We start from the raw sequence: 27836 nt of genomic DNA, 5'->3' as shown, positions 1-27836 counted from the left end.
GAGTGTAAGTCTAATTTTATTAGATAAATTAAATTTTTCCAAATAAGACAAGTCCATATTTTATGACCTTTCAGAATGGTAAAAAACAGGTAAAAAGTCACTCTCAACTCTATAAAGTTTTGTCTTGAGTTGGCTTTTAACCTCAGACATGATGCTGGTATATGAGACAAAAAAAATATAATATTATATATACAATAGATGTTATGATTTTGCAAAACCAAAAGAAAAGAAAGACTGAGATTTTGCTAACAGATAAAAGACAGGAACATGTTGATCTGATTCTGAATTATGGCCTCCAATGGGTGAGCAATATAAGATCCAGAAGCTGTGGTCATGTCCCAAGCATCAATCAGCCCAACATTAAGACCCAAGAAGACGTCCTTCATTATGAGGTACTGAGTGTAGCCATGGAAGTCACTGAATCGTTCTACATCCAGATTTATCTCTCGGGTATTCTCTGTCTTTAGGATGACTTTTGTGTTTGGGCTTCTTTTAAATAGGTTCTCTATTGCCGTACGTATATTGAGAAGTCTTTTGATGAAGAGAGTAATGGGGAAGGGTCTGAAATGCTGTCCAAGCGTGATGGCAATGACAATGTTGGAGCCTCCAGCAAGTTGATCTATTTCCCCGGCAATATACGAGAGATCTCTCACAGTGTAAAGGGAATGAGTCACAAAAGGGTGCCCATGCTTCTTCCACTTGACATACAAATTGTTTTCCAGGTCCAAAGCTAGGTAAGACCTGTGAATGCCCACTCCATGCATGTCAAAAAACTTCAATGCTGAGGAAGAGAGTGTATATTATATACATGAATAATAAGACAAACTCAAAATATATATTTATATAATATCTGCTATCTTAAAAAAGATTGAGCATTGATAGGGAGAGGTTGATAGGGGTCCCTGAAAAGCTAGAGTATGGCTACACATATTCCCTGAAAATCAAAAAGAATATCATAGACACCCATTAGAAATCTGTCTCACATCGGTGTAACAAATGACGTAACTTGTGGCAGATTCATGTAACCAATTGGTAAGTTGCAGAATTTCCTCAGACAGTTTTTTCTGCAATACACACATGCAGCACAATTTACTCCAACATGGAAGTGATTTTCTTTGCCTCCACCTTTTTTCTAAAATCACCAATGTAATGGTATTTTTAATAATTAATTTTTCAAAGCCAAAGTGTGGCACTTAACAACAACCTAAATATGTCACATGTGTGGAAAATAGAAAGAAAACCATGACAAGGTGTGGCGGAACCGTTCCGCCTGGGCTTCCTCGTGCGGAGCAGTGCGTCTCACCCAATGGTCCCCTTTTCCGGCAAGTCTTCCCGCACTCTCCCAAGGCAGGTATTATAGCTAAAAACACTCCCTTCCCTGCTCTCCCAAACCACGAGTCGGAACTTTGCGTAGGGTGAAAATGAATGACTCTTTATTAAACACAGCTCAGTATATACAACTTCACCCCCACCAGACAGCCTGGCACCAGGTTTTCCCCACCCACAGCAAACCCTACAATACAACAATACAGTAGGAACTCTATTAGAAGTGAAGGACTACAAGGTCACATTTCCCTAAACAAACAGTGTAGAATATCTGTGAAACATATACTGCTTTACAAAGGGGATAAAACCAGAACAGAAAGGGCAAAATGTTATGAAAAAAGGGCTTTCATGAATTTGATGCAGGACTTTCTATTAGGGTCGATGGTTAGAAAAGTGGAATTTTTCAGTTGGGACACCTACACTTGAGTGACAGTGCTCTAAGATGGGAATTCCCTACACTTTGGAGAGATTTCCTTTCTCTGTTGCATCTTCAGGACAGGAAGTGAAGGGAAATCCCCCCAGTGAGACAAAGGCAGCAGAATGAACCAGATAAGGAGTTATAAACCTTACACACACTGTCAAAGAATAACTTTGGCTTTACACTTTAATTTGTTCACCGAAAAAAAAAAACCTATAGTTTAGAGACATTTGAACTCAAATTATACTCCCTCCGGCCTCTTTATTAGGTATAAAGTTCAATTGCTTGGTAACAAAATTGTTAATCATCCAACCACATGGCAGCAACTCAATGTATTTGGGCATCTAGATGTGGTGAAGATGACTTGCATACATTTTGTATGGCTCCAATCACACCGCATCTGCACCAAAAAGGTGCAGGACCCTTTTTTGATCCGCACTAGAATCAGATCGCATGGATATTCACACCCATGTGATCTGATTCTGCACATTGCACCACGTTTTGTGGACCAATTTCGGGGTGTCGTTAACATACGCACCCACAGCAGTTCGCATGAATGGGTTGTGATTGTGATGCGGTGTGCAATTCGCACAGAAAACCCTGAACCCAGGCTCGGTCAAATTGTGCCTTTAGATCTGTTGCTGCATAGCTTATCCTTATGACAAGCCCTTCCACCACAAAAAATTCTTATATGCCATCTAGTGCAGATTCCATCCAGGACCCACCAGCTGATGTCCTCTTGTCCACCTCCACCTGTTCACTATGGCTCTATATGAGCCACAATCACTGACAATGAAGAGTTTGGCATGTTCGGACTAGCATCCAAACCCATGTATTCCAGCCTGTCAGGAAGATGTCTCCAGTATGGGCAAATATACTGTAGCCATAGCATTCTCTGTAGCCATATCATCTGTAGCCATAGCATTCTCAGCTTAGAAGTTGCAAATATACATGCCCCTTGTATATTTGTGCCTGCAGGACAGGGAGTGTCCCAGTTGCAGATGAATGTGCCATAGGGGTTATGGCTTCCTGGCAGGCTTGGGCACACATGGATTCAGATCCTTGTCCGAACACACCCAAGCTAATCATTAGTAACCAATTAATTGCCTTTTGGCAGAGATGGTTTGGTTTAAGAAATGACAAAAGCAACAGTGAGAACCCTTAGGAACCACACATCTTTTTTAGTCTGGCTACTCTAAATTTAAGGAAGCTGATTTTGAAGTGGTCATTATAAATCACTGCACATCATTTTTTTCAATATTTTAGTTTGATTGCTTACTTTTTATGACTTTTGGCATGTACTCAATCCATTGACGCAACGTTGAATCTCCCATAAAATAGATCATTTTATCAGACAGACATTTTGTTATGGCAGAAGTTTCAGGAAGATAGCATTTGCAGTTGGCAGGGTACCATTGGTTTTTCAAAAAATATCCACTAGGCAATAAAGGAACATCCCCAGTTTTGCATTTGGACTCTGTATTTCTCGTATTTCCTGCAAAATATATATAAAACAAATATCAAGTGAGCTGCCATTGTTTGAGAGCTTTTATTAGCTATTGTGTAAGTATCAGCAACCATTATAATTTATCTAAAGACTACTTTTTAGTTTTGGATAAAGCAGGAATGGTTAAAATCATTGCTGGGATTTTTTCCTTAAAGTTGGATTCCAGTTATGGATATTTTATATATAGTTGTATCATATAGTTACATAATTAGTCTGGTTGAAAAAAAGACACATGTCCATCTAGTTCAACCAGTAAAAAAACGTCAAGCTTGGACGAATGTAGCTATGCATATATCATGCCTGGCCAATGCCCCTGGAAACTGGAAATCATTGAAGTAGACACCACTACTCCATTGATCTCCACTTGCTTCTGGGTCCTGTGCTGGGTAGCTGTTTTCCAGCATTGTGAATACAAAAAGTCGTCTGTCTTGCAGTCAGAGAATACTTAGCATTTTGGATGAGATGGAGAGCATGAAGTCACAGTCCCACCAATCCACCTCATCCAATCAGAGAATGCTTTGAATTCATTGAGAAAATGCAAAACATTCTCAGAATGGTGCTCATGCCAAGCAGCCAACCTCCTTTATTCACAATATAGCAGGGCAGCCTCTTGGAGCAGGACCCGGAGGCAAGAGAAAATCACTGGATTAGCAGTGTCTACTTCAGTGATTTCCAGCTTCCAGGAGCACCAGCCAGGTATGGTATATGTAACGAAACCGACCCCAGACTGTGCTTGGGTATTTCCGTTAGACTACCGCTTCCCCGTCCGAACACCAACAACAGCCACCACAGCCGACCAAACAAGACTAGACTACACCAGTCTGTCTGAACATGGAACTCTTTATTTGAAACTTGAATTGGCTTTTTTTACACTCAGGGGACAATCCCCCTTCTCTGCATAAGGACACAGGGTGGGGCAATCTACATTTAGTAACAAGAGACACACAGGTGTTCAAACTTCACACCAGTAGACAGTCCCATCAGGAGGGAGGGCTGCTGGAGACACCCCCCCACTAAGCTAATACACATAAACACATATGTCCAATAATAGTTTGCTCCCAAGCAAGACACACAATAGAACAATGGGATGCAACCACATGGCATTAAACAATCAACAACCCCCCACCCCAATATTAGGACAGATCACCCTGTAACCCTAAGAGGCACAGAGTGACTTACACATAAGAGGGATCTGGGGAGCTGAGACAGGGGTCTCCCCACCTCACCAAAGTGAGCTGGGTTCCATGGGCCCCCCACCCAAAGTGACTCCTGTCACAGCATATGCATAGTTACTTTGGTGAAAGCTGGACCAATGTAACTATGTATAAAATATCCATAACTGGAATTCTTCTTTAATTTCCTGCTTTGGAGACACAGTAGAACCCAAGTGTGAATCTCCCCCCAAGTTGAGGGAAAGTCCTGATTTAGATAGCTGTGCCCCAAGATTTCCCCTTTATTTCAGTTCTGGTCAAAACCAAATGCGCCCTGTATGTTATCCCACACCTCCATGAAGGACCTGTATACTGGAATCATAACGATGCTGAGAATATATGTGTACCTGCCGATTTTTGTTGCCGTAATGACAGTTGTCCATTGTGAATAGAGCTACACTGAAATGGAATCCAATAGAACCCAAATGTGAATGCCACCCCAAGTTGAGGGAAAGTCCTAGTTTAGACAGCTGTGCCCCAAGATTTCCCCTTTATTCCATTTCTGGTCAAAACCAAATGCGCCCTCTACGTTATCCCACACCTCCATGGAGGACCTGTATACTGGAATCAGAACGATGCTGAGAATATGTGTACCTGCCGATTTTTGTTGCCGTAATGACAGTTGTCCACTGTGAGCACTAAACTGAAATGGAATCCAATTGTCCCTGTTGTCCCTTGTTGAATATAGCACTGGTTTGACTGTTGCATTATATGCTGTTGCATTCTATTACATAGCTACACGCTACAGGAAGGGAGTGCTGTGACAGTTGCTGCCATATGTGCAGATAACTGAAACATATCACTTTCTTTCAATTGTTGGAAAGCACCTGAATCCAGAGAACTGTGATAGCGCATTAACTCCTTCATTTCATTCATTAGGGCTCGTTCACACTTGACTGTTTTTCCAACTCTTGCCGAACGCCCCTATAGCGTTTGACAAGCGTTGGTCCGGCGTTTGCAGGGGATTTTTAATGTTCCGCAAGCGCCGCATGCGCGGTTTAGCGGCGGTTGCCAAGCATTAAAAACGCCCCACAAACGTCTATAATGAAGTTTGAATGGTGTTAACGCTCCGCAAACGCCCTGCAACCGCGTCGCAACCGCACTGCAAACGCCACATTTGCGGAGCGGCACCATAGACTTGAATAGGAGGCTTCAACTCCTCCTGACTCGACCAGAGGCGTCCGTTTTGCCACGACGCAACGCGACGCTAACGCTCCCGTTTGAACAGCACCATGTGCTGCAATGTGCAGAATTTTCCCAGGCATTTGGGAAACGGTAAAAACGCTTCCCAAACACCTGTCCGCCGCTTGCTCACAAGGCTAGTGTGAACGTAGCCTTATACTGATGCTATAGCTGTGCCATGATAAAATCTTGATATCAGCTTATCCTCCAACAAGACCAACCATAGTACAGGGACAATAGGACTGTGTCAGGAATGGACTCGCCAATAGTGGTGGGACTCACCTGCCTTGTGGGTTGCAGTACCAGGACTGGCCAGCGGGTGCTCTCAGCAACCAGAGGCTTACTCCTGCAGTCAGCCAAAACACCTGAGGCTGATTGCAGGAGGTGCATATAAGGAATGGCCAGACTTGCAATCATGGCCTTGGTGTATGTTTTCCAAGAGCCCCTGTACCTGCATCCTGTCTGCTTCCTGTCTGATCCTGCTTGATCCCTGACTCTGATTGAACTCCGCCTGTCCTGACCTCTGCTATTCCTGACCACTCTCCAGTCTGCTCTTTTGTACCTTGTCTGCCTGATTGTTCCTGACCCGGCCCGTCTGACTACGCTCTGCCTGCTCCTTTGTACCTTGCCTGCCCGTTTGCTACCGATCCGGCCTGCCCGACTACGCTTAGTATTGTTCTTTTGTTATCTGTTGGGGGTTTTGGTTTGGTTTGTTTGCACTGTGTTTAGGTTTAGTCTTGCACTGCATTTATGTATTGTTTAGTCTTAAATAAATTATATTGTTTATACTATATCTGAAGCCTGCGTTTCCCTGTGTCAGTCCACACATTTCTGGTCATACCCGGAGCCTTGACAGACTGACTTGGATATTGCTGGCAGAATGAATAGTAAGAGGCTTGAGAGTTTATTGTGCTATACACAATGTTGCCCTTTTATTATACTAATAGGATGGTTTGTGTGATGGGCTCATGACCTTTGTATATTATTATATGGAATAAAGATTTTTGTAAAGTACAAAATATGCACTTTAAGGGTGACATTACATGGAGCACGTGCAGTATGTTTGAAAAGCAGTTTTTATTGTGTATAGCCATGCCAGAAGAGCAGAAGATCTGCCCCTTAAAGTGTTACTAAACCCACAACAGCAAAATCAGTCTGTATATGCAGTAAAGCATGCTTGTTATACTCACTGTGGAACCTAAGGGGTTAATCCTCTGCATTGTGTAAAAAGGCCGTTTGATCCTGTATTTTCTGCTCCTCCTCTTGTTCAAATGTCCACGTCCTATCTCCTGATAAGACTGGCTACAGTTCAGTCTTTCTGCACATGCTCAGTTTAGTGTGCCATGCTAGAAAGGGGTTTTTTTTTTGTTTTTTTTTGGGAGAGTGCGTGTGATCACCACAGGGCCAATCGGCACTGTCCAGACAGAGGTCAAGGGTTTTTAATCCTCATAGAGCAAAAAGAAAACTCCTCCTACAAGCTTTAACCAGTGCTTTGCTGAACACTGATAGAAGTCACAAGACTGCTCTAACTGCTGATGAGAAAAGGTATTTAGCAGTTTATATTTACTAAAATAATTGCACCTGCATGTTCTGTGTACTGTGGGAGACCACCAGATACAAACCGAATCCGTAGTCACATGCACATGCTCAGTTTGGTGTGTATTGCTAGATATGTTTTTTTTTTTTCTAGGGAGAGCGCATGTGATCAGCACAGGGCCAATAAACACTGTTCAGACAGAGGTCAGAGGATTTCCATCCTCCTAGACCAGAAAGAAAACTCCTCCTACAAGCCTTTAACCAGTGTTCTGCTGAAGTCACAAGACTGCTCTAACTGCTAATGAGAAAATATATTTAGCAGTTTATATTTACTAAAATAATTGCACTTCTATGTTCTCTGTACTGTGGGAGACCAGATATAATAAATGCAGGGTCCTGGGTTTAGTAACACTTTAATATTGTGATGCTGTGATTGACTACAGCTAATCTCATGGTACAGGGTGTTGTGGTTGGCCCAGGTACCATGTGATAGCTGTGGACCAATCACAGCATCACAATTGAAGGCAAGCCATTCATGACAGTTTTGCTTATGTTATCATGTGATCTTGTCAAGGTCCTACCTTTTCCCTGAGGTTATGTTACTCCATGTGCTGGCGTCCATCTTGGATTCTGCTGTGCATGATGGGAATCCTTTTATGCCTTCAGGTCTCTGTGGTCCATCCCCCAGAGGGGTGTGGCTGATGACATATAAGCCTGTGGCCCGCACATGCTCTTTGCACTTGTGTCTTGTGTCTTTGTGTTGCTATTACTCTGTTCTGACTCTCGTGACTCTCCTGGTATCTGATTTGGCTTGTGACTTGACTATTCTTTGTATTCTCCTTTGATCTGACCCTCTGTTGCTGAACCCGGCTCGTGACCTGTGATTCTCATCTGCTGTCCTGTACTGTTTTGTCCTGTTGTTGTTGACCCGGCTTGTCTGACTACTCTTTTGTCTCTTCCACCAGCTACACGCCATTGGCGGCGGCCATTACCGCAGCTGAGGTGTCTCGGGGGCCGCGACCTGGTTCCTGGCTGCGTCAAGTCCATCCCCACCATCAGGGGCCCTGGTGAAGGGCAGCCTGGGACTTAGACTCCGCGCCCTGAGGGACTTCGGTCTGTGGGTAGTGGTTGTCGTCAGCCAGTGCGTTACATTGTTAGGCCTGCCTGTCCGTTCCTCGGCCCCTGCCCTGACAGATCTCTATGATTGGTCACAGAGATCACAAGACACCCCGGCCGAGCAGCCGGGTACTGAGCGCTGTGATCCAGCGATGGACACAGCGGTCACAATGCTCTGAACTAGTCGAGTTGCAAATATGAGTTATTTACTGTATATACAAACACAACTCCTAGGTTACTAAATCCAGGATCTTCCTCTTTCTGTTAAACATTATGACATATTTATCTTAATAAAACGTAGTATATTTCCCTTTTTGGGGAAGAGTTACAGGGTCAGACTTGACAGACACAAATTCTAACATTATTTATTATAAATATTATATACACTTTGAATACAACATATACAGTATATACAGTGTCATGATTATATGCATTTACAGTTCTTCGCACTGAAGTTATGTCCACCCATCAATAAAATCTATTAGTCTTTGCTAATGTGACTTTTCAGAATTTTAAAAGTAGAGTAAAAAATAAAAACTTACTTTTGCATTGCTGAACCTCAACAATGCCAATGTCCTTTGGAATTTCCACAGCTATGTTGGATCTTTCGTTCCATGAAGAAAAAACAAAGATCAATTTAGCTATAAAACCTTATTATGACAAGGCCATGTCATATATTAAATAACATTTTGAAAATGAAAAAAAAAGTTGAATGTAATACTACTGGAGATTTGGAAACGTTATTTCCTGCAACTAACCTTCCCAAGCTCCCAAGCCCCATCTCTGGTCAACTCTTTATTCTCACGTTTGATGTACACGCAACATTTTTTGAATTACATAGTACGGCTGAAAAAAGACAAAAGTCCATCCAGTTCAACCATAAAATAAAATAAAAAAAAAAGTTATAATCCTACACCCACAGTTGATCCAGAGGAAGGCAAAAAAAACCCAGCAAAGCACGATCCAATTTGCTCCTGCTGGGAAACAAATTCCTTCTACAATTTAAAATTTCCCACATTTGTTGTGTTGGCAGCAGTTCTAACAATTAAAGCTGAAGTTCAGGTATAGACTATTTTGCATAGTTACATTATTCCACCTTATACTAATCATTCAAAAACTCAACTGCGCATGTCAAAAACTTTCAATATCCAGTAAAATATTATGAAAACCAGTCCCAAAAACAACACATATATAGTCCCAGTTGGTGCAAAAGTATGATGCTCCACTTGACAGTGCTGTTGTGCCCAGGGGCGGAGTGACCATTTGGAAACTCGGGCACTGCTCGAGGGCCTGGGGTCAGTGGGGGAGCCCCATGAAATGCCCCTGGTACCTTTTTCATAGGCTTTTTTGAGTTTGGGCAAGGACACAGGGGCCCCATGATCCCCTATTGCCTGGGAGCCCCATGAGTTGTCAGTCCACCCCTGGCTGTGCCCCACATGGACTCACACTCATCCTATGTCGGTGACCAACTATCACTGGTATGGTCAACAGTGCTTGTGTGGCAAACTCCTATGTCACGGGTATCAAACTGGTGGTCCTCCAGCTGTTGCCAAACTACAAGTCCCATGAGGCATTGCAAGATTCACAGTTCCAAGCATGACTCCCAAAGGCAGAGGCATGATGGGACTTAATGGGACTCAATTTATCCAGAAACATGCAACATGGAAAGGTGAATTTTCTCAGAAGAAAAATAGCAGAAGAGAGGATCCCATAATGTAAAACTGTAATATGCTCTTATTAGCCCCTGTACACGAGCTGATTTTACTGGGTGCCGGTTCTTGAGGCACCATTTCATGTGAGTGTAAGAGCTCATGTACACTGCAGCTGATAAACTCACGTTTAGGAGCTTTTCTGCGTTTTTTTCAGCAGCCCCTGAACTCTCCCTAATGTTTTCCTATGTGTCCATGTACACTATGTCGTTTACAGTCATTTACAGGCAGTTGAGTTTACAGTCGTTTTTTTGAACGCACCAAACTTGCGTTCAGAAGTAGATTTTATCAGCGTTTCAAACACCAAAACGCTTGTAAACGCGGCTAACCGCGTTTATAAGCGTTTGTGTTTAGAAGCGTTTTTTAACTCTTCCATTTCCAGATGCTGTCCAGAGCCTTTTTTCATCATGAGAAATGCATGAAAAGCATTTTTCCGGTACTCAAATGGACCTGGTACACCATACTTTGAGGTTTTGCATGAAAGAAAATGTTAGACACTGCTGCAATTATTTCTGCACAGAAATGAGCTGGAACACATCCAAACACCACAAAACAAAAAAAAGGCAGCTAATCTCAACAAATACTGCTCTCTCTGCTTCTGCTTTCTATTTCTCTTAAAATGTCTGAAATAGTTAATTTTTTATGGTTTTTCAGTGCATTCTGGGCATTTGGAAGGTCTCCTGAGGATATCACGTAAATATACAGGCATACCTCGATTTACGAACGCTTCGGTTAACGTAGTTTACAAATGAAAATCCATTGAAAATAATTCCTCAGTTTCCAAATTATTTGTACAAACGGATTAATTGGTTTTCAATGCATTTACAAATTTTTTTTTATTCATGTCCCTGTATAGTATTTATGCCTTTAAAGTGCACCTTATAAAGAGTTTTGAACAGATAAAAGACTTTTTTTTTTACTTTTTTCTGACCTCCGGAACAGATTAATTGGTTTTCAATGCATTTAAGAATTTTTTTTTGTCTCTTTATGCCTTTAACCTCTTGGCGCTGGCCAAGCTCAAATGTGCAGCCTCCCAGAGTCTAGGTCTAGATGCCAAGCGGCCGCACATTTGCAGCCCAGCACACACGTTCGGTAATTACGGAAAGGTCCCGATCTCCTCTTTCGATCGGGACCTTTTCCGATCATGTGACTGCGGTCACATGACCTTAAAACCCCGCCCCACCTCCCGGCTTCTGGAACCCTTAAAGGGACAGGAGGTGCTGGCGTCAAGGGGTTAAAGTGCACTTTATAAAGAGTTTTGAACAGATAAAACTTTTTTTTACTTTTTTCTGACCTCCGGAATGGATTAATTGGTTTTCAATGCATTTACGAATTAATTTTTTATCATGTCCCTGTACAGTATTTAGGTGTTTAAAGTGCACTTTATAAAGAGTTTTGAACAGATAAAAGACTTTTTTGTTACTTATTACTGACCTCTGGAATGGCTTAATTGGTTTTCAACACATTCCTATGGGAAACCACATTTCGGTTTACGAATTGTTTGCAATACGAAAAGTCCCGCAGAACTAATTAAATTTGTAAACCGAGGTATGCCTGTACATGATTCTGCAGTTTCGGGCAAGGGGCGAGTGCAAGCTACGTGCACGCTCTACCTGCGCCGCCATTCGCAGCCTCAGCTGTCGCTCACCGGGTCCTGGCCGGTGATTATTTCTTTGCATACTGCGTTTATGTGCGTTTGCGTTTAGAAGCGTTTTTTAAAAAGAAGTACAGAAGAACCTCCCAAATGCCCAGAATGCACTGAAAAGTGTTAAATTAATAACTATTTCAGACTGTTTCAGAGAAATACAGAGAGTAGAAGCAGAGAGAGCAGTATGTGTTGAGATTAGCTTAGGGGTGAGTTTCTCATTAACATTTCTTTTGTTTCCAAAGGTTGGGTAAGGTGTCTGGTGGAGTGAGTCATTAAGGTCACCTGGCAGGGGGTCTTCATGAGGAATTTGAGGTGTGAATGTTCATCAACATATCTTTTGCTTCCAAGGGTGGGAGAGGTCTGAGGTGTGAATTGGTCATTACAATGTGTGACAAGCTTGGTAGGAACATCCTGTGTTCAGTGTTTTGTCCATTTGAGTACCTTGAAAATGCTTTGCATGCATTTTTCATGATGAAAAAAGGCTCTGGACAGCATCGGGAACTGGAAGAGTTAAAAAAAATTTCAAACACTTATAAACGCGATTTGCCGCATTTAGCCGCGTTTAGCCACATTTACAAGCATTTTGCACTTGAAACGCTGATAAAATCGACTGCTGAACGCAAGTTTTCTGTGTTCACAAAAACGACTGTAAACTCAAATGCCTGTAAACGACTGTAAACGAAGATGTGTACATGGACACACAGGAAAACATTAGGGAGAGTTCAGGGGCTGCTAAAAAAAATGCTGAACAGCTCCTAAACGTGAGTGTGTATATGGAGCCCTAAGGCTGTCAAGACTTGTAGGCACTCATTCATAGAACTCTGTGAATGAGTGAAGCGGCCGTGTGGACAGAGCCCCGCACGGCCAAGCTGGTTTCAAATTTGACAGATAGTACGGGAGACAAGGCTGTTGTGAATAGTTCCATGTGACCTTTGTGATCATTCACAGATTTTACTAGTAGTGTCAGGAATGGACTTGCCAATAATGGTGGGACTCACCTGCCTTGTGGGCTGCAGTACCAGGGCTGGCCAGCGGGTGCTCTCAGCAATCAGAGACTCACCCCTGCAGTCAGCCAAACACCTGAAGCTGATTGCAGGGGTTGTATTTAAGGAATGGCCAGACTCACAGTCAGGGCCTTGGTGTGTGTTTTTCCATGGGCCCCTGTATCTTGTATCCTGTGTTCCTGTTTCTGTTTCTGCCTGACTTGTTGCCGACCCTGCCTGATCCTGACCTCTGCTGACTTCTCCTGTTTGATCCCTGGCTTGTGACCCTGACCATTCTCTGCCTGACCCTCTGCACCACGCTGCCCGTGAGTTACTGAACCCTGCTTGTGACCCCGACCACTCTCCCGCCTGTTCCTGGTACTCCGTTTGTCCGTTTGCTACTGACCCGGCCTGCCTGACGACTCTTGCATTGTATGTATTGTTATCGGTGGGTGGTTTGGTTTGTTTGCACTGTGTTTATGTTTAGTCTTGCACTGCGTTTTGTATTGTTAGTCTTAATAAATCATATTGTTTATACCATATCTGAAGCCTGCGTTTCCCTGTGTCAGTCCACACACCTCTGGTCATGCCCGGAGCCCTGACAAGTAGTAAGCAATGATGTCAGGAAGTGACATCTTGCTTACTACTCTTCATGTGATCACTACTTGGCCAATCAGTGATCACATGATCGAGACTTCACACAGACGATCCCGTACGACGATCGGTGTTCCACTGTGTCCGGAGGACACAGTGGGCACCGGATCCCAGGGAGCGCACACAAGCAGGTAGTGGGGAGGCCACCCGCCCCCTGCACTGCTCCCGTCCGGCCGTTTATATACATGGGTGGTTAAAGAGACACTTACCACTGGAATGAATTGAACTTTTCACATTATAATTTTATTTTAGATTTTTTTTGGTGGAAGTTTTTTCTTTCTTTTATCCTTTTATTTCAATTGGATATTGTGTTTTGACATAGCGCTGTGTACTTTTTTTAGTCACTGTTTAATATTTTTTTAAAATGATACAAAGAATGGAGGCTGTACCCTGAAAGCAATCCTACCAGAGTTCAAAGCCTAACCCATTCAGACTTTTTGACACGTTTCATGCACATATAACTTTTTTTCTAAGCTGTAAATCCAAATTACCTTTCAAACATTTTCTTCTCTTTCTGTGTAAGGTAGAAATCGGGTGTATTATAACTCATCAGGGATATAAAGGCCTCGCACGGAACACCCGGAGGCTTATTGCAATAAAAATACTCTCCGTATTTTTTATTGGAATATTCACAAATTTCCTTTTCTTTTGAGTCCATATGAAAGTCACATTCTGTAAACACCTCTTTGCTATGGTTGAGGAACTGTCCTTTGAAAATGATATATTTGTTTCTTGCATTCCGTAGTTTCCATAAAACAGACACTCCTTCACTTGGGTGTAGTAAAACAATAGATATAGATAAATGTCCTTCCCAAAATAAAGTAAAATAGATGTTGTAGGTACCATTGTCGAAGTCCTCAATTCTTCCTGAAGCTCCAGCTTCAAGTGTTGGTGAAAAGATCCGGGCTCGTAAAAAGTCTCCTCCATGGGTCTTTCTTTCCCCCAGATAATTGAACATTTGAACTGAAACAACTAATGTGTCTCCAATACATAACCCAGACACATCGCCTACAATGGTGGCGGCGCTGTTTTTGGCACTAGTTGTTGTGCTGAAAGTTACAAATGTTGATTTCACTAGTCTTTGCTTGATGGAACTCAGCAGATTATGTACCTGTAGGTCGGCGTCAGCGCTGGGTGTAGTGTTTGAAGACTCTATATTTTCTTTAGAAAACCCAGAATATTGGCTTGCTGGGAATAGGGTTTTAAAAGGCTTTAAGAAAAAAAAATAATTGTTAATTCAAGAGAAAATGTAAATGATTTCCTAAAGTGAATGGCAAGCCAAATGGTTATTTTTTTTGTTTTGTTTTGGATAGATTGTCAAAGTATCAGAATCGCTATTGGGATTTACTGGGGTTGGGGTCCATTAGAACATTTTCTGTTCACTTCCTGACAGCAGTTTTGATTTCTTTCTGTGTTTCAGATTTTTTTCTCATTGTCTGGTGAAACTATTGTCACCATACAGTAAGCGAGAGGAAATCTCTCTAATCTTTCCCACTGAATCTAAAACAACAAAAAAAAAATCTTGGCTGGACATACACTTTCAGGTGTGTATGTGTTCAATCTAAATTGGCTAAACCATCAGGACATCTGAAAAGCAGATATAGTAATAATAAAGGAACAATAATAATAATAAAAAAAAGGAACAATAATAATAATAATAAAGGAATAATAATAATAATAATAATAATAAAGGAACAATAATATTAATAATAATAAAGGAACAATAATATTAATAATAATAAAGGAACAATGACATTATTATTATTAATAACAATAATAATAAAGGGACAATAATATTAATAATGATGATAATAATAATAATAAAGGAACAATAATATTAATGATGATGATGATAATAATAATAATGATGGAACAATAATATTAATAATAATTTTGAATCCTCTCTGTGTTGCAGATTTTTTCTCACTGTCTGGTGAAACTATTGTCACCGTACAGTACGCGAAGGGAAATCTCTCTAATCTTTCCCACTGTATCCAAAACAACAACAACAAAAATCTTGGCTGGACATACACTTTCAGGTGTGTATGTGTTCAATCTAAATTGGCTAAACCATCAGGACATCTGAAAAGCAGATATAATAAATAATATTAATGATGATGATAATAATAATAATAATAATAATAATAATAATAATAAAAAAGGAACAATAATATTAATAATAATAATGATGATAATAAATTATTATCATCATTATAATAACAAAAAGGAACAATATTGATATATTAATAATAATAATGATGATAATAATAATAAAACAATAATATCAACATATTAATAATAATAATGATGATAATAATAATAATAAAAAATAATATTAATAATAATTAAAAGGAACAATAATATTAATAATAATAATGATGATAATAACAATAATAATAATCATCATAATAATAATAATGATAATTTTATTATTATTAATAATAATAATTGAACATTTCAACTGAAACAACTAATGTGTCTCCAATACATAAGCCAGACACATCGCCTAAAATAGTGGCGGTGCTGTTTTTAGCACTAGTTGTTGTGTTGAAACTTACAAATGTTGATTTCACTAGTCTTTGCTTGATGGAACTCAGCAGATTATGTACCTGTAGGTTGGCGTCGGCGCTGGGTGTAGTTTTTGAAGACTCTATATTTTCCTTAGAAAACCCAGAATATTGGCTTGCTGGGAATAGGGTTTTAAAAGGCTTTAAGAAAAAAAAAAAATTGTTAATTCAAGAGAAAATTTAAATGCTTTCCTAAAGTGAATCGCAAGCCAAATGGTTATTTTTTTTGTTTTGTTTTGTTTTGTTTTAGATAGATTGTCAAAGTATCAGAATCCCTGTTGGGATTTACTGGGGGTTGGGGTCCATTAGAACATTTTTTGTTCACTTCCTGACAGCAGTTTTGATTTCTTTCTCATTGTCTGGTGAAACTATTGTCACCGTACAGTAAGCGAGAGGAAACCTATCTAATCTTTCCCACTGTATCCAAAACAACAACAAAAAAAAAAATCTTTGCTGGACATACACTTTCAGGTGTGTATGTGTTCCATCTAAATTGGCTAAACCATCAGGACACCTGGAAAGCAGATATAATAATAATAATAATAATAATAAAAAAAGGAACAATAATATAAATATTATAATAATAATATTAATAATAATAATGGAACAATAATATTAATATATTATTAATAATAATAATAATAATGATGATGATAATAATAATAATAAAAAAGGAACAATAATAATATTAATAATAATAATGATAATAATAATAATGATAATAATAATAATAATGATGATGATAATAATAATAATAATAATAATACTAAAAAAAGGAACAATAATATTAATAATGATGATAATAATAATAGTAATAAATAAAAAACAATTACAATTGTAAAAATGCCAAAATTTCTAAGTATTTAGAATACTTAAGAAAACCCACACAACGTAAACCTCCCTCCCCCCCCCCCCTAGTCTTTTTCTCCACTTAAACCCTCAATGTGCAATTCCAGCTTGGGCAAAAACCACCCAAGTGGATCTCCCAAAGCTTAACCCCATTCTTCTGGCTGCACACATATATACAGTCAGTGGTGTATTTAGTTCTTGTGCTGCCCTAGGCAACGCTAAATTTGGAGGCCCGCCACCACCACCAGCCCCCCCCCCACCCCAGTCTCCGCCACTCTCCGGCAACCACCCTCCGGCTCACGCTGCTGCCACTCTCTGCCAAACCACCCCTTTGTCTCACCCCGCAGAGAGAGACAACTAGTCAAGCACTAACCTTCACCTCTTTAGAAAGCAGCCAAGCCCAGTATCTTCCTTCCTTGTTCGGTACACCCTCCAGCAGCGTGCAGCCTTCTCAAATTCCATGGCGGAGCCTTATCAGGTCCCCATCCCTGCCATGTGTTTGCCTTTTTCTGGGGTGGCGGTTCCACACCCCCTGAAAATTGTCGCCCTAGGCAAACGCCTTGTCTGTCTCGTGGTAAACACGCCACTGTATACAGTACTTGAAAAGGCAGCATGGACTGAGTCTTATGCTGTGCTGTCATATATATGTATACCTTTGTTTGTGATGAAAGAACACTCAATCATGCACCCCTAGAACAGGCGGGACTCTCACCGACAGCTCCTGGCCTCAGACTAACAATCAGAAGCTAAAATAAACTGAATAACTCAAGCGCTAACTAGGGTGAAATAAAACAAAAAATTGCAATTAAATGCTGTAGCCACTAGTGCACACAACCCATGTCTCAGTGGGGCAAATTATACAATCACAATCAACTGCACACTCCTATCCGACGCGTTTCGTCACTTGACTTTATCAAGGGGATATTTTTTATTTATTTTTTGTGTGGTTTTTGTTTTTTATACATATATATATATATATATTGGAAGAAAAAGTAGTAGAAAAAATATTAATATTGAAATAAAAAAATAAATAAATATATATATATATATATATATATATTTATTTATTTATTTATTTTTTATTTCAATATTAATATTTTTTCTACTACTTTTTCTTCCAATATATATATATATATATATATTTTTATTTTTTTTTTCACTTTGTTTTTTGGTTATATAATGGATTAGGCCATTGTTTCACAATCGGAAGGTAGAAGAACCAGCTCCTGATAGCCAGTCACAGTGATCACTAGAAAGAGAAGCCTCCCCATATCTCTTTCCTCCGTAAAAAAATAAATAAAATATTTTGTATTTTGGACCGGTTTCCTTTGATAATTAAAAAAATAATCTCTAAATATTTATTAACATTTCACACCAAAGTCTTCTACAAAGACCATCTATGTTTGCACATACCGTATACATTATCTTACAATGATCCCTAAAAATAAAATTAAAATAATGTGTTATTTTAATAGCAAATGGCATTTCATTGATGGACATACCTTGAGTAAGTTTCTGTGATTGATGTAACTAAGCAGGGCGATGCAAACAATAACAAAACACACAATGATTTTGAAGTGTTTAGCATGGAAGCTTGACATGCTAGAGTTCCTTGAAGAAGAAGAACAAATATATTCTTTTTATAATCAATAGGCTGGAAAAATGCTGCAAGGTTACCTTTCAATAATGTATCTTAAAGTGTTACTAAACCCACAACAGTACAATCAGTCTGTATATGCAGTAAAGCATGATTGTTATACTCACTGAGGAACCTAAGGGGTTAATCCTCTGCATTGTGTAAAAAGGCTGTTTAATCCTTTCTTCTCTGCCCCTCCTCTTGTTGAAATGACCACCTGATACAGACTGAATCCGTAGTTACATGCACATGCTCAGTTTGGTGTGTATTGCTTTTTTTTTTTTCTTGGGAGAGTGCCTGTGATCAGCACAGGGCCAATCAGCACTGTCCAGACAGAGGTCAGGGGTTCTGCATCCTCCTAGAGCAGAAAGAAAACTCCTCCTGCAAATTTTAACCAGTGCTCTGCTGAAGTCACAAGATTGCTCTAACTGCTGATGAGAAAAGGTAATTAGCAGTTTATATTTACTAAAATAATTGCATTTCCATGTTCTGTGTACTGTGGGAGACCAGATATAGTGAATGAAGTGTCCGGGGAGAGCGGATATAGTGAATGCAGGGTCCAGGGAGACCAGATATAGTGAATGCAGGGTCCTAGGAGACTAGATATAGTGAATGCAGGGTCCTGGGAGACTAGATATAGTGAATGCAGGGTCCGGGGAGACCAGATATAGCGAATGCAGGGTCCGGGGAGACCGGATATAGTGACTGCAGGGTCCGGGGAGACCGGATATAGTGAATGCAGGGTCCGGGGAGACCGGATATAGTGAATGCAGGGTCCGGGGAGAGCGGATATAGTGAATGCGGGGTCCGGGGAGAGCGGATATAGTGAATGCAGGGTCCGGGGAGAGCGGATATAGTGAATGCAGGGTCCGGGGAGACCGGATATAGTGAATGCAGGGTCCGGGGAGACCGGATATAGTGAATGCAGGGTCCGGGGAGAGCGGATATAGTGAATGCAGGGTCCGGGGAGAGCGGATATAGTGAATGCAGGGTCCGGGGAGAGCGGATATAGTGAATGCAGGGTCCGGGGAGAGCGGATATAGTGAATGCAGGGTCCGGGGAGAGCGGATATAGTGAATGCAGGGTCCGGGGAGACCGGATATAGTGAATGCAGGGTCCGGGGAGACCGGATATAGTGAATGCAGGGTCCGGGGAGACCGGATATAGTGAATGCAGGGTCCGGGGTTTAGTATCACTTTAATTCACTTTCAGTGTTCTGTCTCCATCATCTTAGATCCTTTTGGCTGTCTATTCCACTCCCTCTTAAGATGTATTTACCAAAATAGAAAATAAATGCAAAAAAACCCCAACATGTAGAGCAGGATTTCTGCATAAAGGCTGCAGCAGATGGGTGTAGCTGAATTCCAGACAAATCTATAATTAAAATAATTAAACGTTTGCTATTATGTAATTACATGGGCACAGCCATGTGTTCCCATAACCTACTTCATCTCTGATTCCTTTTTTGCAGTGATATTTAATGGGGTGGATTTAGCAAAGGTGAAAGAGGCTGCCCACATGGAAGAAAGCTGTATTTGAAATATATTTTTAAAATATTTTTCCCAAATACACTGCCATATATTTGAAATGGGACAATTTTGGCCGTATTCAATATATTTTAAAATATATTTCAATAAACATACACATATATATATATATATATATATATATATATATATATATATATCTCTATCTCATGTTGAAATGCATTTTTAATTTCACAATATACAAAAAATATTTTTAAAAATACATTTCAAATATACTGTATATCTTCTTTAAAAATACAAATCTGCATTTTTGGAATGCATTTACAAATATATGTAAAAATATGTTAACATGACTTTTTTATATGTTAAAAAAATCTGAAGAATATATTTTAAAAAATATCTTTTTTAAAATACATATTTTTTAAATATATTCTTCAGCTTTTTTTTAACATATAAAAAAGTCATTTTAACATATATTTTTACATATATTTGTAAATACATTCCAAAAATGCAGATTTGTATTTTTAAAGACAAATATTATATTTGAAATGTATTTTAAAAATATTTTTCATATATTTTGTAATAAAAACGCATTTCAACCTGCAGTATATATTTATATATTTATGGAAATATATATTGAAATATATTGAAAATGGCCAAAATTGTAGCAATTCAAATACATGGCAATATATTTGGGAAGAATATTTTTAAAATATATTTCAAATATATTTTTATTCCATATGGGTGTTCATGTTAAAGATAATTTTCCATTAGCTCAGTCAATGTGGTGAAAATTCACTTTGCAAAGAACACTCAATTTGTGCTAGAAAATTAACTGCTTGACCTCAGGAAGGTTTTACCCCCTTCATGACCAGGGTATTTTTTTGTTATTTAGCACTGTGCTACTTTAACTTTAACAATTGCTCGGTTATGCAACACTGTACCCAAATTAAATTGATATAATTCTTTCACACAAATATAGCTTTCTTTTGGTGGTATTTGATCACCACTAGGTTTTTTCTTATTATTTTTTATATGAACAAAAAAAAACATTTTGAAAAAAAAAACACTGCTTTCTTAGTTTCTCTTATAAAATTTTACAAACACATTATCTTTCTTTATAAATTTAGGCCAAAATAAATTCTGCTACATTTCTTTGATAAAAATAGCCCAAATCAGAGTATATTATTTAGGCTGTGCGAAAGTTATAATATCTACAAACTAAGGGATATATATTTGAAATTCGATCAATCCTGATGTACTGATGGTCTATCTCATTGCCAGGACAGTAGAAATTCACCCCAAATAACCCTTTTTTTGAAAAGTAGGTCCAAGGTATTTAGTAAGAGGCATGATGAGTTTTTTTTGACTGGTGACAGTATCTAAACCCCTATTCAATCAGCGCAACACACCCTAAAATAATATGATAGTGCTCATATGCTCATAAAAAAAATATATTAATAATACTTAATACTTTTTATTCGATCTTCTAGCATTTTTTTTCTTTTTTTTTTACATATTATCATAAGAGTAGTTCGGTGCCAACATACTCTGGTGGGGTAGGGTTGAACAGTGGTGATGATCACTGTTATAAGCAATCTTTTTAACTGTCATGAATGGCTTTCATTCATGACAGCTTGCTCAAAGTGTTACTAAACCCACAACAGTAAAATCAGTAAAGCATGCTTGATATACTCATTGTGGAAGCTAAGGGGTTAATCCTCTGCATTGTGTAAAAATGTTGTTTGATTCTGACGTCTCAGATCCTCCCCTTTTTCCAATGTCCCTGATAAGACACATAGTGTGTAGCAGGGGCGGACTGACCATTTGGAAACTCGGGCACTGCCCGAGGGCATGGGGTCAGTAGGGGGCCCCATGAGATGCCCCTTGTACCTTTTTCATAGGCTTTTTTGAGTTTGGGCAAGGACACAGGGGCCCCATGATCCCCTATTGCCCGGGGGGCCCCATGAGTTGTCAGTCCGCCCCTGGTGTGGAGATACTCCGCACATGCCCAGTAAACCAATTAATTTACATGTATTGGGATTTTTTTTAGCAAAGACATGTCGCAGAATACATTTTGGCCTAAATTTATGATGAAATTTGATTTTTACATTTTTTTACTGGAGATGTTTTATAGCAAAAAGTCAAAAATATTGTTTTTTTTCCTCAAAATTGTCAGTCTTTTTTTTTATAGCTCAAAAAATAAAAATCGCACAGGCGATCAAATACCACCAAAAGAAGGTTCAATTTGTGAGAAAAAAGGACATAAATTTAATTTTGGGTCAATCGTTACATGACCGCGCAATTGTCAGTTAAAGTAACGCAGCGCCGTAACGCAAAAATGGCCTGGTCAGGAAGGGGGGTAAATCCTCTGGAGGGCAAGTGGGTATTGCCAAGCAGATGCATATATGCGTCTATTGCTAAACACTTTCCTACCTCCCTGCAGGCTCCCATCACAGTAACAAAGGTGACTGGAAAGCTCCCAATGCACACTTGCGATCCAGAGCTTTCCAGTCATGTGACTGCTGTGGCTGCCAATCACAGTGTAAGGTCTTGTAGTCCACAGAGATAGATGGTAGGCTATGATAGAGAAACAAAGGCAAAGAGCACAGGAGATTACCGGCTCACTAGATTTATTGAAAGCATTTTGGGAGTTCTTCTCAACAGGTAGATTTTTGGAACATATTATTATTATTTATATAGCGCCAACAGTTTTCTCAGCGCTTTACAACATGAAGTTAGACATTACAGTTACAATACAATTTGGTACAAGAGGAAACAGAGGGCCCGGCTCGTTAGAGCTAACAATCTAGGAGGAAGGGTTGAGTGATACAAAAAGTAATAGCTGTGGGGGGGATGAGCTGATGTGCTGGCAACTATCATCTTGGATAAAGTATTAATCGTGGATTAAGTGTTACACTTCGGCTCTGCACTTCAGAGAATGAACAAAGCGAGAAACAACAGTAGACAACATATTGTACTGACCTCTCTCTTAGATTGTAAGCTCCAAGGATCAGGGCCCTCCTAACCCTCTTGTATTAATATTATTATTATACAGGATTTATATAGCGCCAACAGTTTGCTCAGCACTTTACAATATAACGGGAGACAATACAGCAACAATACAGTTCAATACAAGAGGGATAGGAGGGCCCTGCTCCTTGGAGCTTACAATCTAGGACTCAACTGTATTGTTGCTGTATTGTCTCCCGTTATATTATAAAGCACTGAGCAAACTGTTGGTGCTATATAAATCCTGTATAATAATAATATTATACAAGTACAAGAGGGTTAGGAGGGCCCTGATCCTTGGAGCTTACAATCTAAGACTGAACTGTATTGTTGCTGTATTGTCTCCCGTTATATTGTAAAGTGCTGAGCAAACTGTTGGCGCTATATAAATCCTGTAATAATAATAGTATAAAACAAAACACTTTCAATGGTATTTCTAATAGACCAATTCAGAGCAATGAAGAGTCCATTACTGGGGTTTACGTACCGTTACGCAGAAAGGTTCAATGATTCAATTGCCGAGCCGTCTTTAGTGGTTAATCTGCAAATCTCTTTGTTCACTATAATAGGAGAAAAAGAAATATACCATTCTAGGTCACATTTTAAAAACCATATGTAACACGATCCATTGAAACTAAATGGGCAGGTTTATTAATACGTTGTTATAGTTCATCTTTCCTGCAAGAAGTTCCTCTTTTTATGCCACAACATGGAGCTTTGAGGACTCTGATTCATCTTCAGTCAATAGCATTGCATTCTGAGTTGTGGTCCCAGCCAGCCGGAACTCCATTATTAACCAGACCCAATAAACTACAAAAGCCAGCATGCCACTTGCCCTCCTGAGGATTTACTCCCCTTCCTGACCAGGCTTGACCAGGCTGCATTACTTTAACTGACAATTGTGCGGCCATGCAACGCTGCACCTACATGAAATTTAACTCCTTTTCCCCCAAAAATAGAGCTTTCTTTCGGTGGTATTTGATCACCCGTGCGTTTTTTATTTTTTGCACTATAAATTACAATTTTGAAAAAAAAACAATATTTTTTACTTTTTGCTATTAAACATGACCAATATAAAATTGAAAAAAATCTAATTTCATCATAAATTTAGACCAAAATGTATTCTTTGCTAAAAAAAAAATCCCAAGACGTGTAAATGAATTGGTTTACATGAAAGTTATAGCATTTACAAATGGCGGTATATATACTGGAATTATTATTTTTTATTTGCTAGTAGTGGCGGTGATCAGCGACTTATAGTGGGACTGCGGCGGGCATTCTGATACTATAGGTACTGACTAACTGCCACTGACATCCCCAGTTACACCAATACAGTGATCAGTGCCTGGCAGTACTAGAGTCATTGGTTCAAATCCCAACCACGGCACCAGCTGCCTAGAGTTTGCATGCTCTCCCTGTGCGGGTTTCCTCCAGGTAGTCTGGTTTCCTCCCACACCCCAAAGGCATGCTGGTAGGTTAATTGGATCCTGTCTAAATTGGCCCTAGTATGTGTATGTATGAATGTGAGTTAGGGACCTTAGATTGTACGCCCCTTGAGGGTTAGAGACTGATGTGAATGTACAATATATATGTAAAGCACTGCGTCCCGGCCGAGAATCGTCAGCCAAGACCTGGTGATTGATATGCTGAGGAGCCAATAGCAGTGCCGGTAGGGCGGCTTGCGTGCCCCCTACCTGGAAATACAAAATCACACACAACCATATATATATATATATATGTGATTTTGCGCATCCCTGCCACCCTGTAGCAGTACTTCTACTATAGAGTGGTCAGGAAGCAGTTAAAGCTCCAGTCTCCCCCAAAAAAATTAAAAGTCAGCAGCTACAAATACTGTGGCTGCTGACTTTTAACATAAGGACACTTACCTGTTCAGGGATCCAGCGATGTCCTCACTGGAGCCGATTCTTCAATCAGCTTTGGGTCAAGGAGCCAGCATCTTCAGCAAGGGATACTAAAAATGAAGCCACAGTTCCCTACTGCACATGTGCGAAGCACACTACGCTTTGTAAATAGTCCCGCAGTCTCCTGGGACCTATGAAGCATCCCAGAAGGCTGTAGAGGAAGGGGGGGGCAAACTTCCGGCTCAGATTGCTGCGTCGCATCTGACCGGAAGTGGGGGCAGGTACTAAAAAGTGACAAATGTGGGAGTGGAGGGGGAGGAGGAGGCAAAATAGCCTTGCTTCAAAAGTTTATCAGGTTCTTCTGTATCTTCAGATTCTTTCCCCAGAGCTTGTGCATCCCATGTGCTGGTGTCCATCTTGGCTTGTCCTACTAAACCTTCCTTTAACCATCTGCCCATTAAACACAAACTGGTTGACTTCTAGTGTGAATTGAATCCCACTAAAAAACATTATACTTACTATTTGCACCCTCATAAATCTTTCTCACGCATCTACCACATCTTGTAAGTGTAGGCATGGGTCCCGAAATTCTGGCATTAGTCATCACCCGATTTACATGGTCGGATCACAGCGTGGTGCATACCACTATAGCTTCTCCTATCCTAACAGCCCATGAAACCTCCTGGTGTGAATCTTTGCTTAGAAACCCGTCATACAGTGCAGATATTGAGATAACTCTTAAGGATTATCTATTGAACAATTCCACATCAGATGTGTCCCCTCTCATTCTATGGGAAGCACACAAGCCAATGATCCGAGGGGCGATTATACGCCAACTGGCACATCTCAAAAGAGAATGCAAATCTCTATTCCAAAAATTGGAATCTGATTTTAACTCCTGCTATGCAGCATTCCAAACTGACCCTTCCTCACTAATAAAACCCGACCAGACAAGGTCCTGTTAGAGCTCGACTTATTCTTAACTGACTTGGCAGATAAGTCCTTGAAACGCTTCCGACATAAATTTTATCTCAAAGCTTATAAACCGGACACTCTGCTTGCATGTACGCTTAAGTCAATGGATAAACCCTCTAAGCCTATTAAACTTAGAATGGCGCGAGACGTCTATACCAGCAACCCGGTCAAAATTTTACGCGAGTTCCAATCACACCTAGCTTCCCTGTACTCACCCGACTGCACGTTAGACGTTTCGAAGGCAGATGCCTTTTTTTCACACATTAAATTGCCAGAGCTTTCACAGGCCAATCATTCTAGGCTGGACTCTCCCATCAATGCACATGAGGTGGCTTTAGCCATCAAGGGACTAAAGTAAACAAACTCCCTGGACCGGACGAATACCCTGCCCTGTACTACAAGTCTTTCTCTGAGCTTTTGACACCCCTCCTCACCACTGCTTTCAACACCCTACTTGATGGGAAATCTTTTTGTCCTCTCATCTTGTTGATGGTCCTCTCTTTTAATCTCTTGGATAGGTAGAATGAATGTCCTCAAGATGGTCATACTGCCCAAATTATTATATCTCTTTAGAGTTTTGCCGATCCCTGTCCTGGCCTATTTCCTTCGAATTCTACAAAGAAGGGCTTTGGCTTATGTCTGGGGCGCGAAAAAAACGAGAATACCCAGCTCCACATTATATCTTCCTAAGCCTTGCGGAGGACTGGGTCTACGCAGTTTCTCCTGCTACTACTCTGCGGCTCACCTAACACAACTGCCCAAGTACCACGCTGTAGGCGAAACTCCCTTATGGGTGTCTATAGAGTCAGTTGATTGCAATCCTTTGACAGTTGCTAACCTGCTGTGACTTAGGCCGGCGGACCGAGCTTCTCTGCGCAACCCTATCTTTAAACAATTTCTGTCTATTTGGGATAAATTCAAGACTGAATACGGATTACAATCTGCTCATAACCCGTTGCTTTCCTTTTTCAAAAACCCTGCCTTTTATCCAGCCTGGGAAAGTCCTGACACATTTCACACAAGGAATGCTACAGGCCTTATATGCTTCTGCAAATTGGTCTATGCTTCCTCTTTTCAAGCTCTCCCCACCCTTTGCAAATCCTTCGGTCTCCTGTGCTATTTACAGATAAAGCACTTTTATTCCCCCTACATCACTGACCACGGAGTACTGACACATCTCTCCCAGTTTGAAAGCACCTGCCTTAAAGACCCACACGCCAGAGGCCTAGTCTTGTCCTTCTATAAAAAGATCCTTTTTAAGCCTAACCATGACACTCCATCTTATGTTGAGAAATGGGCAAAAGATTTGGGGCACCCATTGGACTGATTGGAAGGAGATTTGGCAAGCTACCAATGCTCCCTCACCCAGCATAGTTGCGTTGGAAGCTAACTATAAAGTCTTGACTAGATGGTATCTCGTTTCTAATAGGATTGCTATATTTGCTCCGAATAGCTCGGAAACTCTGTTTCCGCAACTGTCCGCACTTGGGCACATTCTGGCCCAATTGGTGGGAATGTCCGGTGGCTCACTCATTTTGGAAATAAATCTTTGCGCTCGCCTCTATTCTCTTTGAGGCAACCCTGCCACCTGACCCTACCACTGCTCTTCTTCATTTCCAACCTGCGCTATTAACCCGCAGACAATTTAAACTCCTTATCCAGCTTCTGACAGCCGCTAAACAACTATAGCTCAGGCATGGCAGTCCCCCTCTTTAACCTTGGCTGAGACTAAGCATAGGATGTACCGTGCCATCATACATGCCAAAATGGAAGCTTTGGAAAGGATCAGATCGAGAAATTCAAAATAACTTGGAAGCCATGGATCAGACACTGCCTCCCCCCTGACTTTGCTGAGATGGTATTCTTACCATGGTAAACTACATTTATATTTGGGCGTGCCACCCTAAAGGACCCTCCTTTTCTCCCCCACGCTGGCTCTTTTCTGCACTTCTACTCTCTGTGACTGTGTCTGTGTTTTGTTTCCTACCCACCTGCTATAGCCAAGTCTGTGCCTGCATAGTTGGCTCTGCTGTGCTCTTATCTTTCACATCTTTTTGTCTCTGTAGTTTTTATTCTATTGTTTGTCTTCTCAGGCTACATCTTGTAGCTAGCAATTAAACTGCTGAGGTTAGGCATACCTTCAAGCTACCTTCTATAA

At 40.3% G+C, this 27836-nt stretch overlaps 1 protein-coding gene across 2 annotated transcripts in view; it reads right to left on the bottom strand.

Annotated features, from left to right (window-relative positions):
• Positions 1 to 27836, bottom strand: part of LOC149464504 (NXPE family member 1-like) — a 40963-nt gene continuing 13127 nt past the window's right edge. For both annotated transcript variants that reach the window (XM_089674475.1, XM_089674474.1), the window contains 7 exons: positions 23329 to 23401; positions 18209 to 18317; positions 15900 to 15998; positions 13782 to 14500; positions 8839 to 8900; positions 3024 to 3239; positions 1 to 781 (listed from right to left, as the gene is read on the bottom strand). In XM_089674475.1, coding sequence (XP_089530601.1) covers positions 246 to 781; positions 3024 to 3239; positions 8839 to 8900; positions 13782 to 14500; positions 15900 to 15998; positions 18209 to 18307 — 1731 coding nt within the window. In that variant the 5' untranslated portion in view covers positions 18308 to 18317; positions 23329 to 23401 and the 3' untranslated portion in view covers positions 1 to 245. The remainder of the gene's footprint in view (positions 782 to 3023; positions 3240 to 8838; positions 8901 to 13781; positions 14501 to 15899; positions 15999 to 18208; positions 18318 to 23328; positions 23402 to 27836) is intronic.

This window comes from Staurois parvus, unplaced genomic scaffold (genome assembly GCF_062004578.1).
Source record: "Staurois parvus isolate SC_StPar_1 unplaced genomic scaffold, SC_StPar_1.0 ptg000151l, whole genome shotgun sequence".
Lineage (NCBI taxonomy): Eukaryota > Metazoa > Chordata > Amphibia > Anura > Ranidae > Staurois > Staurois parvus.
Note: the sequence above shows the minus strand (reverse complement) of the source record. Positions and strands in the feature narration are given on the sequence as shown.